Raw genomic sequence first — 14599 nt, forward strand, 5'->3', positions numbered from 1 at the left:
GGACCAGGTTAATTCTCTAAGCTACTCAGAAATGTGGGAGGAAACACTAGCAATCACCAAAAAGGTAATCATCATCTCATCCAATTCTTCCACCTAACAGGCATTTTTAAGATGATTTGTCTTGCTTTCTGCCCCTTCTCCTGAGTGAAAGGAAGCTCTGTAGTTACTGTACTCGTGCCCTTTTTTACTCAAGAAGTAAATCAACTTGCAGTAGTGGGAATTATTCTTACTCACAACTAAAGTTGCCTGGTTGGGTGGATAAGTGGGTCGTGGCCTTTCCGGCAATCTTAAAAAGCAGTTTGTATGTAATTAGAGTTAAGTCCCTTTCAAGATGGTTGATGGGGGATGAAGGGATTGGGAGCAGCCCTGCAGAGAAGGACTTGGGGGTACTGGTGGATGAAAAGCTGGACATGAGGCAGTAATGTGCTCTCGCAGCCCAGAAGGCCAACCACATCCTGGGCTGCATCAAAAGAAGTGTGGCCAGCAGGTCGAGGGAGGTGATTCTGCCCCTCTACTCTGCTCTGGTGAGACCCCACCTGCAGTACTGCGTCCAGCTCTGGGGTCCTCAGTACAAGAAGGACATGGACCTGTTGGAGCAAGTCCAGAGGAGGGCCACAAAAATGATCAGAGGGCTGGAGCGCCTCTGCTATGAGGAAAAGCTGGGAGTGCTGGGGTTGTTCAGCCTGGAGAAGGCTGCGGGGAGACCTTATTGCAGCCTTTCAATACTTAAGGGGCCGTACAAGAAAGATGGGGATAGTCTTTTTAGCAAGGCCTGCTGCAACAGGACAAGGGGGTAATGGTTTTAAACTAAAGGAGGGTAGATTTAGACTGAACACAAGGAAAACATTTTTTCATGATGAGGGTGGTGAAACACTGGAACAGGTTCCCCAAAGAGGTGGCAGATGCCCCATCCTTGGAAACATTCAAGGCCAGGCTGGACGGGGCTCTGAGCAACCTGATCTGGTTGAAGATGTCTGTCCTGGTTTCAGCTGGGATAGTTAGCTTTCTTCTTAGTAGCTGGTAGAGGGCTGTGTTTTGGATTTAGGATGAGAATAATGTTAATAACACACTGATGTTTTGGTTCTTACTGAGCAGAGTTTACACTGGTCAGGGACTTTTCAGCTTCTTGTGCTCTGCCAGGTGCATAAGAAGCTGGGCGGGGACCCAGCCAGGACAGCTGACCCAGACTGGCCAAAGGACTATTCCATACCATATGACGTCATGCTCAGTATATAAGCTGTGGGAAGAAGAAGGAAGGGGGGGACATTGGGTGTGATGGCATCTGTCTTCCCAAGTAACCATTATGCATGATGGAGCCCTGCTTTCCTGAGGATGGCTGAACACCTGCCTGCCCATGGGAAGTAGTGAATGAATTCCTTGCTTTGCTTTGCTTGTGTGCATGGCTTTTGCTTTACCCATTAAACTGTCTTTATCTCAACCTTACATACTATAGCAGTAAAGGAAAACAAGCTTTCCGACGCATGCTGAGCAAGCTCCTGTTTATTCCAATGCTTTCAAATGAACACTGCAGCTCCAGGAGTAGGAAGGAGGTGCAAGGACACCCAAAACACATCCATCTCATCATGACCGAAAACAGAAAACACAGTGGCAATGCAAACATGTTCTAGAACAAAGATAGTAACACTTCCCCACCCCCAACTGTTCATTCCTGATCCCAGACTGGTACTGGAGAAGTCTGTCACCAAATATGCCTGAAACATAAACAAGAGTTACATCACAGTAATTATCTATCTAGTCTTCTAACAAGATACTACAACAAGTGTGCCCAGCATCAGCTTTTTATCTATTTCTTTACTACTATACATTATGAAAAAGATATCACAGAATAATACTTAAGGCTCTAAGGTCAAGAGATTGAGATGTGAATATACAGTTCCACTCACTATGTCAAGATTCAAAAGTGTTGGGAATGTTATCTGGAAACAGATTAGAAGAGTGCTTATTAAATGGGAGGGAAAAGGACTACTTAACATAAGAGTCGGCCAAGAAATTTGAAAATCCAAGTCTCCAGTATTCTCTGTAGACAACACACACTATAAAGCTTTTCATTTAAAATATTTCATGTTTGACTAGATGTATGGACACCCATATGTTATCATGGATCTGTCTGAGAACCACGGGCACAGGACGGTGAGATCAAATGCTGAAAATGAAGAACAGCAATTAATTTTGATTGTTGGGCAGAGTACACTGCCACACATCCACAAGTTACCTTCTCCAGTTACTAGCAGCAAAAGCTCTCTGTTCTATTGCCGTAGGGCTCTTTGTTTCGGTACCTGTTAGTTCTTAGAGCTATACTGTGGGCTTCACTAATATGTACGTAAAGAAATTCAATTTTTTTAACAGCATTTTATTTTATTTTATTAAAAGAGTGGAAGTGTGGACAGAAGGGATTTTTTAAAAAGAAAAATGAACTCTAGTTGTCAACATTACTGACAGTTAAGACTTTGCTTAAATCTTTTGAAACCATACCTTCGTAACAGTAGGCATTTGTAGCTCAGATTCACTGTACTTACACGTCACTCATCCAAATCTGCAAGTCCCATTTCTATCAGTTTCATATGAACTAGGTTTTGGTCATCTTCATACAAAGAAATGGTGACCTCTGGTGAAAGAGCCTGAAAACCAGGACAGAGTTCTGACAGTAAGAGATTTAAATCTCAACCTAACCCATAGTCAAAGTCAATTTACTGGCTATACTCACTGCTTAAATGGAACTGTGAATATGCAAAGAATATTTCTGTTTTTAAGTAAAGGAAACACATTTTAAAACAACAGAAATGCTCAGAAACTTTTTGTTTGCAGGATTAAGAAGAGCACCACATGACTTCCTCTCTTGATCAGCATTCCTTCATGGTAAATGGTTCACGATTTTAAATTATGAGGGTTCACAGTAAAATAAATACTGAGAAATTATACTCAAGAGTGCTAATACGCATTTTAGGCTGAGGAAGAAGTAGAAGAAAAAAAAAAAGTTTCTCACAAGTATGGAAGCAGAGAGCTGTTTTCCCTCAACGCACTCCATCATAGCCCACAATGCTTCCACACTCCATTCTGGGGAATACGGAATTCTTTTCACATTTTTGTCATATAAAGCAGGTTTAAATCCAGCCAACAGAGCTCGTACTGCCTGAACAGGGTACTTCAGCAGATGGTAAGGTATGTGACGCAATCTAAAACAAAAATGAAAAATGTTTGCCTGCAACAATCCACCTGTCAAGCTAAACTGTCAGTATAGACATAAGGATAGCTTAATGGTTCACGTGGTAGCTTTACAGCATGGAAATTGGCATCAGAGTCCCTGCTCTACAATAACATGCTGGTGTCACACTGAAGAGTTCATCAGGTAGGGCCAGGCCCTCTGAAGGACTTCAGCACAGTAACTATCAAGAAGCAGGCCAGTATCGTACAGACCCCTCAGCCTGCCAGGCACACTGGCTCCCCATCACAGTGCTTGGGGAGGAGTCTCAAGTGCCCAATTGAGATTTGAGCACAGGAATGCAAGCGCATGTCATCACAATGCAGGCTCCAAATCTGGTGCGTCTGGAAAATGACATAGACCTTTGTGGTCCAAAGCGCTTCCCGCCTGGATGTGCTCTAGACACCCTGCTGGAAATCGGTACCTTAGTTTCATATTAGCATCTCCCCATTCCTCTACCTATCCCAGAAGCAAGGGAACGGGGAAGCAGAGCAGGGAGTGCAACCCTGAAATAAAACACACTCTCTCCTCCCATGACCCTAACAGTCCACAAAGCAGGAAATCTGTTCAAATCCCCATTTTGCCTCACCTTCAGCAAGGACCTGTAGAACCCCCAGTGAGCTCAAGAGCAAGTCAATGCGATTAAGCAGTATATATGTATATATATCTAAAGTGAAAGTGCTTCCAGAGAGAAAATTCAGCCAAGCTTAGGGGACCCTAGAAGCCTGGGGTGTTTGAGACACTTAGCTGACATCTGTGTGTCAGCACAGGAGCACTTCCTAGAGTGGAACAGGGATTTGAACTTCCAGTTTCCACACAAGCAGCACGGGGTATGTCCCACTCAGATCCTCCCTTATCTTATTCCCCAGCTGTCTTCTATGCAGGCTGCAGTCACACAGGACCAGAGGATTTGTTTGTACACCTGGAGGGCTCAGTCCCTATTTTGCATAAGCTTCTTGGGTGCAAAAGCAGATTATAAACCTGAGCCTACTTCACAGGTTAAGTAACCTGAAGATGATGGAGAAATCTGATATTATAATAATGAGCTTCTCCGAACAACCTGAGAAAGAGAAGCAGGTGCACAACCCCATACCCTGCAGACAGAAATTATTTAACCAGCCAACCAGCTTCCTCCAACTGAAATATAATGCTAAATTATTACAAGTAATATATCTATAGTTTATATAAATAATAATAAATGTAAAAATACATACATTATAATACATACATACACACCTAGACATTTTACATAAGAAAAAAATGCAAGTATTTACCTGCTTGTTGGGACAACTAAAAAACTACCATAGTCAACAAACTGAACCAGGACCTTAACAGGGTCAGATTCTTCAATGGAGAGGAGCTTTGCTCTATACCATAAACCATCTTGGTATTCTACAAGGCAAGGCATTTCTGTAAAAAGAAAAAAAAAACACCACAAAACACCCAAAATGTACTCACAGTGCAGTACAAACTAACTGAACTTGAAAACTGATTTTACTTTGTGACTAAGATTTTTTTCTTCCTTCTCTAACGCATGCTAATATTTTGTTCTGTGATCCTTCAATTCTCTCTGAACTCCAGTTCACAACCATTAGTATGCAATTTAAGTCAAGTCTCTCTACCTCACATGGCAATGATGAGAATTAACAGAAAACTGCTTGGTAAAGATGGCAATCCAAACTGTTAACATTTAAACTTTTCAACTTTGACTCATCTGCACGTTTCGGTTAGTAAACAGATTGATCTGTAAGAGAACAGACAATAATCTGGAGGACACAAGGCAGATGCTGCCCAAAATCTCAACCAGAATTTTACTAGTTGGTAGAACCAAGTACTAGCAGTAACTGGTTTCTTCACACAGTTTTAGACCCACATATTTTATTTTATTTTAGGCTCAACAGCTGTGGACAAGAGAATTAAAGCCCATCTTTTGCCTAAACGGAGAAATCCAGAATTAAAGTGAAATAATGCTCTTTAGGGTTCATATTAATTTCTAACTCTTGGTAACATGATTTTCTGTACATTACTTGTGTTTTTTGAGGATTTAATAGCAAGATTTTCACAGTTACAGCTTCAGTGACAGTCACCTTAAGGGAAAAGTTTTATTTTTGCGGTATGCAATCTAAACTCAGCTCATCAACTTTAACAGGCATCAGAAGTCTGAGTTCCTTCCATCATTTTCCAGTGGAGCAGAATGACAAAGAAGTCTCAATTTCATGAAAAGTAAAAACATATGATTATAGAATAGAAGAATCATTTAGGTTGGAAAAGACCCTTAAGATCATCGAGTCCAACCGTCAACCTGTCACTGCCAAGTCCATCTATACCATGTCTTCAAGCACCGTATCTATCCGTTCTTTAAATACCTCCAGGGATGGAGACTCAACCACTTCCCTGGGCAGCCTGTTCCAATGCTTGACCACCCTTTTGGTGAAGAAGTTTTTCCTAATGTCTAACCTAAACCTCCCCTGGCGCAGCTTGAGGCTGTTTCCTCTCGTCTTATCTCTCGTTACTAGGGAGAAGAGGCTGACCCCCACCTGGCTACAACCTCCTTTCAGGCAGTTGTAGAGAGCAATAAGGTCTCCCCTCAGCCTCCTTTTTTACACTCCTGATAGCGTATCATATGATTATAGCGTACTGTTATTCTCCAAAAGTTTTATTTAAAGATACATAGAAATAGAATTATTCCTATTCTTCAGAAATAATTTCAGGCTTTTTGTACATCCACAAGAAACAACAGGGAAAATAAACACACTAATATACCTGTTCGGAATTGCGTTAGAAGAGGAAGAGACTCCACACTTTTATTGCACCATTTCAGGGCTTCTTCAAGGCTCTCCAGCTCCGAGTCACAGTTGACATGTCCCTCTGTGGTAGACTGCTTCATAAGGTTCTTAGAAGGATCAAGGCAAATATATACCTACTCAAAGAAAAGGCTCTTGTATTACAATTTTTGCAGACAACTTAGAGCCTTCAAATTCCATCAGTGATCAAGGATTATTATTATTATTATCATCCCCTTTCTTCTTTCCTCAATTTATGAATAATTTCATATTAACACAATTTTTTTTTCCAAAAGCAGGAGAGAGTCATGATTTATTAACGCCACATTTCAATGTTAAAAAGTAAGAATGAAAGGAATGCACATACTAGAGAATATACCCATATAAGATTTCACAGCTGTGTCTTACAAGGATTCCTCCCTCCTGCTACTTGGTAAATAATCTCACTTCATAATGATCAAACCAAAGATTAATTTTAAAGTTAACGAAAGAACTTTTTAAACAGTGTTTTGTTTGCTATGCAAGGACATTCCATTTACCTAATTTATAACCCATCAGTATAATGCTGTAGGTCAAGGAAATTAAAGTTTAAAATTTAAACATGCACAGGTGAATTAAAATCTACATAACAGCTTCTAACTGAAATGCCCTTTTTTTAAAAAAAAAACAGAGCCATTTCAGAACATTAAGGTATTTTACTGATATTCCAAACAAATTAATGAGTAGGTTATTATTTTTTCTAAATTCAGCATTATAATTCACTAGCCAGGAAGAAAATTAATTTTCATTTTCTAATTTGTACACAATATAATCAAGCCACAACTCCATCATGCAACTGCTACCTAAACCTATAGGAGTCCAGAGCAGGATCTAGTGTTTACAATTATATACCATGTTCAAAAGCAAGAGTTCAAATCATTTGCACAAAATGAACAAAAAAATATTAATTATGTTTCTCCTGTAAGAGAGGAAGCAGAATACACAATTTAAGAAAAGTCCTTTTCTAAGATACCCAAACACTTCCATCTTGTATTTAGTCAAAACAGTTGTATATGTACACTATACATCTTTTTTAGTGGGCTGAATTTATATTAGACCACGATGCTGAATTTAAAGCAATCGCTTCAGTCCTGTTATTTGGTTTACAGATTTACCAAAAGGAACACAAGCACTTCAGTATAAATCAATCCACTTAGATGATGTCAGGTTTTGTAACACGATCAGCTTCTCACTTCTTCCTGTTCTCGTATCTCATCATTCAACATTCAAAGTCCACATAGGAATCTTTTATTTGATCAATGAACATTACATTCTGCCTTTTGCCTGGGAGACTACTAGAGGGAAGCTGTGTGGGTTTACACAAAAATCAATGATGAATCATCGACCAAAGGCAGTAAAATACAACTGTAACAGCCAGAAAATGTTCACATTACTGTACAACATCCCAGTAATTTAATTCTTGGCAAAGAAAGAAGAGAGAAATCATTATTGCTCTGCCAAGTTAAAATCCAGTGACCTATGTTATTAATATACAAGGTAAGTACCAGACTGCAGTATTGTAATTATTAAAATTAATTTTTTAGGGAAATGGTCAGTATTTATTTCTCTGCCCCCACCCAGGAGGGTATTTCAAGTAAGAGTTCATTCAAATAGTTGCACTGCACAACCACCTGTATCAATAACTCAGTAGCATTTTGCAACCTTACTAATACTTTTTTATATTATCTAAAATTGTTAGCCATGATTTCCTTTTCACCAGCATGATGGGACTGCAACATTTCCCATCTGCAAGATGCATGAGATGTTTACAAAACGTACCTCCTTAGGGGACACCAAATGGGTAACTCTGACAGGAAAGGTATCTCCTGGAATAGGTAGCGGTGGTAACACGTATGAAGGCAAAACAGGAATGTCTCCTTCAAATAGCTCCTAGACCACAACAGACTTAAGTCAAGCATCATATTTAGTAACAAAAGGCAAACTAGTTTTGGAATGATTTCTGGTTCAAAGGAGCTATCTAATAATGTATACAGTGTGTCCTTGATGAAAAAAATACTAATCAACATTTCCTCTCAACACTTACTAGGTTTTTAAAAAAGCTTTAGCTAAAAGATAACAGAAATAGTTAAGTAACACTTTTAAAATATAAAGAAGATATCTTTGAAATGGTCCTAATATATCAACTTGCTAACTTGATTGCTGTTAATTCAAAAATGCATTAAATATGGAATTTCCCATTAAAGAGAAAAAATATTTAGAAAGAAAAACTAAAATAATGGCAATTAATTGGCACAGATTAACCTGAATGCCATGCCCAATGTTACTGCAGTTTGCCAGAGCAAGTTATCCCTGAAGAGAAAGGCAAAGGATAATTTAACTCCTTAGCCACCAGAATTATCACTCCTTCAAAAAAATAACAGATTTTGCAACATACAGACACATATTATCTCAGTAGCACAGCATGCTCCAGTGTGTCGTCTTCTAGAACCACATATTTATGGTTTGAGTTCTACAGGCCATTAACTCATTTGGTTCATGACAAAATAAACCTTGGTGCATGAAATTATGCCTTTATAAGGATGTACAGCACATACCTCAGTTGGATCATAGGTCATGAATACAGTTCCTATTCTCTCTTGTACTTTAATATGATACATAACAAAAGGTACAGTTTCTCTAAAATACACTTTACTTTTACACATCTACTTGATGAACAGTTTTTACTATGCCCAGAACAAAAAGAAAAGTGGAAGCAACCAGATATATATAAATGCAAAATAAAACAATAAATTCTGACCCTTTCTTCCTCCCTGCATGATCTGACATTGGGTACAGTACAAAAAAACCATTATGTTCTTCAGACTTCACTAGGAAAGAACAGTTTTTCCATTGGAAGTACGTACTCCCAAAATTAAAAAAAAAAAAAAAAAAATCTATCTTGATAAATACTAGTAAAGAAAGGATGTCTACCTACATCATAGATACATACAAACTAAATGCCAGATTTCTGCAAAACAATCAGGAACACTGTGACAGACCCCTGACTACACCTGGCTCTAAAGATTCAACTTAAATTCCAGCTCATTCCCAACTGAGCACTGCACGTAGCTCAGCTGGGTATCTTAGTCAGCTCTTGTGTGTGTCTTTGAAAGAAAAACTGCATTGGCATTTTTGTTGTTAATATTAACAGTCTTTTCTTAGTGTCAGTAGATTGGTTACTGCTGGATCTACCACACTTAGGCATAGACAGTCCAGCTGTAAATACTGATACTAGAAAGACGTTCTACCAAGACATCTTTAGGAGGTACCTATTTCAAACAGTTGTCCCCCATCCTTTCTCCCTTTGTGTCTATTCTTTAAAAATCTAAAAATGGCTTACATTCCTTATTACATCTGTAAAGCCATAGCAGAAACCATGTATTTCTAATATATAATTTACACATCACATAGTACTGTATACTTAATAAGGCAACAAAAGAGTGCTTTTCAGCAGGAAGAATTTAATCGAAACTAAGTAAATGACAGGCTGCAGCACAGTGCGTTATGTTGTACTTCCTTCTCTACCACACACAAAGCTTTTTTTACAAACAGCCTACATGAGCCCACCCAGTAGCGTGAGGCCCTAAAGACATCTTTAGGATGATGAAGACCGAAGTGATAGCCTGGCAAGACTCAGATTCTCTATTTCCCTGAAACAGACAGGGTGCCTTAGACCTTCATGTTGACAAAAGGAAAGCAGAAAGGGGTTTCTATCTAGGCATTTGCAGAATGCTTTTCTACTGGTCTTGTTGCAAACATCCGTGACAGAACAGGTCTTCTTGGTGCCAGAGATGGTGGGACTTACGACCCACACAGATGGCCTTCAACCCACATGGCTGGCCTTCAATATATGTCCACAGTCATTTGACACCCCCGCCCTTCATCCAGGTTTGTCCTGACAAATTCCTAAAACAAGGAAACAACAGCTTAGGGTATCTGGCAGGTCTTTTAGTCATGCAGATCATTGGTTTTAGAGGCAATTAACTGCCTAGTTAAAAGTGGGGAATAGGGACAGGAGCAGTAAGCCTTCACGCAAGCTGAAGTGCCAAATCACATAACCATTTCAGTGCTAGAATTTGTAATGATGCATGCAGCACTGTAACACCAACTGCAGTATCTGCTCTCATCTACCATGGAAGTCCATGCAGAATCAGAGGAGGAGAAATTAGCCCTTTGTACACTGCTGCTTCTGCCTAAAGATTTCTCCCTCTGCCTGAAAAAACACTGATCTCTCTCTAGAATTGCTGGCAGGCTGAACAGCTCCTGGTCATGCTGAAAGTGTTCAGATGACTACAAGTCAGTAACATCAAAATGGCTTTGCATGAAGTCTTTTCAGCATTGTTTTTGCTGTTATTCAGAAGGCAGGTGCTAATTGAATGAATATGGCTAATATGTCAACAGCAGCTCGAAGGGCATCTCTCCTCTGACCTAAACTAACAGACTATTCCAAGAAAAACAGCTTTGGCATTTCCAGGGGTGAATTAAGATGGAACAGTCTCACCAAGTGTTCGCTCAGGTTATGAGCTTAAAATCTGAAGACTTCAAGTACCTCACTGTAAAGGGGCTGATAGGCAATGCAGTGAAATACAAAAATAGTCTGTATACAGAATTTTGAACTGATTTTGGTTCAGATGGTTGGAAATGGTTTGTAGTCAACTGTTGTAGAAAAATTAATTCTAAAAATTATTGTTAAGCCTGAGCTCAGAATGAAGAGATTAAGCTTGTCTGAGATGAAGCACGGTCATAGTCCCCCATGCCTGAATATATAAGCACAAGGCAGCACCTGGCTACTCGGTTCCGACTCACAGTGGTAGAGAAACAAACAAAACCAACCAAACAAAAAACCCTCATCTCCCAAAAAGCCAAATCAAAAAATACCACAGTATAATGGTGTTGTATACATAGGCAGGTATGCAAGTGCGTATATGTGTATACGCACGAACACACATAATGTACACATACACCTAGAATGAGATTCACTGCTGTAAGCTCACCATGCTTGGGGTTCTGGTGTACTCTCCAATATCCTACTGCCTACTAGGGAATTTCTGGCTAATGACTAAGCCAAGATTGTCATATGGTAATGAAGACCAGCTCCTAAACTCACCTGTGCAGCTCAACAGAACTGCACCTCAAAGACACTCAAATATGCTCTGCAGCGAGACACAGGTGTAGTGGGCTCTGCATAAGCAACTTATTACCACTATTAACAGAATTACAACACTCACAGAGACAGAATACAGTCCTTACCAGATTACTTATCTGAAAACACAGATTTGGAGCAATGAAATAAAGTTACAGAACTATAAAATAATAAAATATATAATGGCTATACTTTATATAATAATAGTATCCTTACTTTATATAATAATAGTATCCTTTAGTCAATGCAGTGTATCAGTTGGCTGGTGAGGATGGCTGCTTAGCCTCTACAGCTAAACCCAGAGCTGATGATGTGTCAGCATTCTCAGAGCTGCGTACTTCCTACTTTGCTATTCCAGAGGTTCTGCTCCTGGAACCAGCTTGACCTCTGGATGCCTTGTTCCTTTTCTGGTCCACAACTGAACACCTCCAATATTCATTTTCTTACGAATTGTTCTGAAACACTTATTCCTGGAACGGATCTGCTTAATGCTATATTCCTTGCTGAAAGCATTCCAGGCTTTCTGAGTGCTTCCTGCTTACGACCTTCTTACATGGCTTTATTTTTGTTTTCCAAATTTCATTTTTGTTTTAAGCATACAGTCTCATTTCAAGATCCATATTTAGTTTGCTGAAAGTTGTGTGTCATGTGCTGACTTTATGCAAATGCAACAAAAGACTGATTTACAATTAGGTTTTCCATGGTTACTCAGTTCCAATACACACTGAGATGTTTCTAACTGCATCACAAGCCCACTGACATACATGCCAAGACTTAGAACAGCAGTGACAGCAGCGTACTCTGTATTGTAAAATTATTTTCTGAAGCAGAGGCTCATGTTGGAAAGAAAAAATACATAGGCAGGCTTAAACAGAATTAAGAGAAAAATGCAACAACAAAGCTTTAGTAATTTAAATAAACCCGATCCTCAGATTTCAAGAAAAAGAAAATAGAGAGAAATTACTTATCTAGTTTTTTTGTGTTAAGACAATGAAGTTTGGTGAAAATTTCAATCCTCCTCTAAAGAACGCCAGATGAATATCCCAGACACTAGGAATGAAGAACTAGGTAACTCCCTTAGAAATCACTAGGTTTATGTTGAAATACTTGATTAAATTTACTTTTGAATATCTCCATCCTTGGATATATTTTGATGATTAACTCATCTCTTCAAGTGATAAAAATATTACCCTATTCCTATTCTTTTAAGTTTTAGAGGAACACAAAAACTAATTGGACTTTAAACAGAAACACAAAAATATCTTTTCAGTAAGGAGTCCAAGAACAGACTCTTGGCAATTTGCTATTCCATACAATCTTACCAACACATTGTATCTACACTTGTTATGCTACAGAGCTGTGTACTTCGTCTTACTGCTGTTTACATCACAAAACTCTACAGAAATACAGAAAGAAATAACAAATCATCAAAGGTCACAACAAGCAACTGAGTAACCTTTATAATGTCAGAATAACAACAGCAAGACACACACACACACACACACACACACACACACACACACACAAAAATCTCACCAGCTCTGGTATGTCCTGACAATCTTCAGCAACACAGTACTTCTGGTAGGCCATGAAGGAAGAAAGCGACATTCCACCAAAATACAGGTTGATGGACAATTTGCCCCATGGGTTATCTGGTAACTCCTATTTACACAAGACAAAATAAGATTATAACAGTAATAGCGTGACCGAGGTTTTAGAAATAGTGACCAAGAAATTCAAACCTGTCATTCCTATATGCACCATACTCGTTCAAAGATACAAAACCAGTAAGGATGGCTATTAACATCAGTTATGACACAAATGGGAATGTATCTCTGGAATGGCAGCACCGACTACTCAGTCTAACACTGAAACATTACCTCATGTTTGCTCACTCAACAATAAACCCTTCTCTTTCACGATTTATCATTAGAAATTAAACTATACGAAAATGCAGGTTTTCAAGACAATACAGATTGTGTGTCCTATAACGTTAATAGATTAATTTAAGTATGTCCATACTTAGCTATGCCAAATTTTAATCACTTAAAATTGAATTTAGAGGAGTTTATGCTGTTGGTAGGTAGGTTGCTTGTCAGAACAACAGCACAGAATACAAACAGGACCAAAAAATATTAATACCTTTAAAGGACACGTTTAAGGCCTGAAAACTATAATAAAGGTAAAGTCATAGAAGAAATAACTTCAGCTTTGAATTTTGTTTTGTCTAAGAAATACATTTACTGCTATACTCCTTCACTTGTTATTCTTAATGCAAGTTAAAAGGAAAAAAAAAAAAAAAAAAAGAGATCAAGAAGTAAGCCTCATTCCACACCTAGGAATAAATTAAGCTACCTGAACATGTATTTCAACCTCTTCATTTGTAAGTAGTTCTTGAAGGCAATTTACTGCATCCTGCTGCCAAAAATCTCCAATCTATTTGGTGAAAAGCAAGAAACCGCCACACGTTAAGACGCTGACAAGTAATACTCTTACTATTCTTAACATAGTAAGATGAAAATACTGTCATTGAAAAACTTATTTGAAAACACACATCATTAGTTTGATTTTTCTGCAACAGTTTAAACATAATCTGCTATTTGGTACACTAAAACTTACCGTGTCACAAAGCTGACCAGCAATTTTCAGATCCTGAAGTGACTTAGAAAGCGATGCTGCTTGCCAAATCTAACCTTTATTATATACATAATAACGTATGTGTGCACAATTACCCAAAGCATAACCCAAAGATAAAGAATTACACTCGAAGATAACTTAACAGACAACAGAAAACACAGGATACTTTAAATACTTCTTTTACTCACTGCAATATCTGTTTGCCTCCCAAATCGCAGGCTTATAAGCCTGTCTTTCTTAATCTATCAGTTGAACTGCTTCCAGCAATAAGGTTTTCTTTAAAAATAAGTTTAAAAGTAAGCTAGTCATTTCAGTAATTCACATTTACTAAATGCACCATTCAAATTTGAATAAGATGTGATGATACGTGAAGATGTTATTTACGTATCAATTACTTACTAACAAAACCCCCTAAAACAATTCACTTGTATTAGTTTAGCGTAACAGATTGTTTCCTACACAGCTAAGTTCAGAATGATAGAATCACTTTTGCAGGACTCGAACATTTATAATTTTCTGGCCATTTTGTATTACGAAATCCAGGCCTTCTTTCTTGCTGCTGTTACTGCAAAACGAATTACCACTTCAGAGTATCATCCTGCCAGCTACTGCAGTGTCCCGTCTCACAAAGACTTAATTCCAATGGCAGCTGCTTTTGAAGCATGGTCACTTCATAAAGCAATCTGTCATTTCCTGATAAAAGGCTGCCTGGCTGAAACCATCCTTATCAGCTATTCTCTGAATCCTCCTAGGCAAGAAAAAATACCAGCAACCTGT

At 38.6% G+C, this 14599-nt stretch overlaps 1 protein-coding gene across 1 annotated transcript in view; it reads right to left on the minus strand.

Moving 5' to 3' along the window:
- Window positions 1-2540: 2540 nt before the first annotated feature.
- Window positions 2541-14599, minus strand: part of RNF17 (ring finger protein 17) — a 53220-nt gene continuing 41161 nt past the window's right edge. The window contains exons 31-37 of the mRNA XM_087757440.1: window positions 13541-13621; window positions 12722-12847; window positions 7822-7932; window positions 5984-6140; window positions 4495-4630; window positions 3005-3194; window positions 2541-2639 (exon numbers count right to left, since the gene is read on the minus strand). Of these exons, the coding sequence (XP_087613566.1) occupies window positions 2541-2639; window positions 3005-3194; window positions 4495-4630; window positions 5984-6140; window positions 7822-7932; window positions 12722-12847; window positions 13541-13621 (900 nt within the window). The remainder of the gene's footprint in view (window positions 2640-3004; window positions 3195-4494; window positions 4631-5983; window positions 6141-7821; window positions 7933-12721; window positions 12848-13540; window positions 13622-14599) is intronic.

Source organism: Nipponia nippon, unplaced genomic scaffold (genome assembly GCF_047370975.1).
Source record: "Nipponia nippon isolate SJK-2023a ecotype South Korea unplaced genomic scaffold, ASM4737097v1 scaffold_2, whole genome shotgun sequence".
NCBI classification, from domain to species: domain Eukaryota; kingdom Metazoa; phylum Chordata; class Aves; order Pelecaniformes; family Threskiornithidae; genus Nipponia; species Nipponia nippon.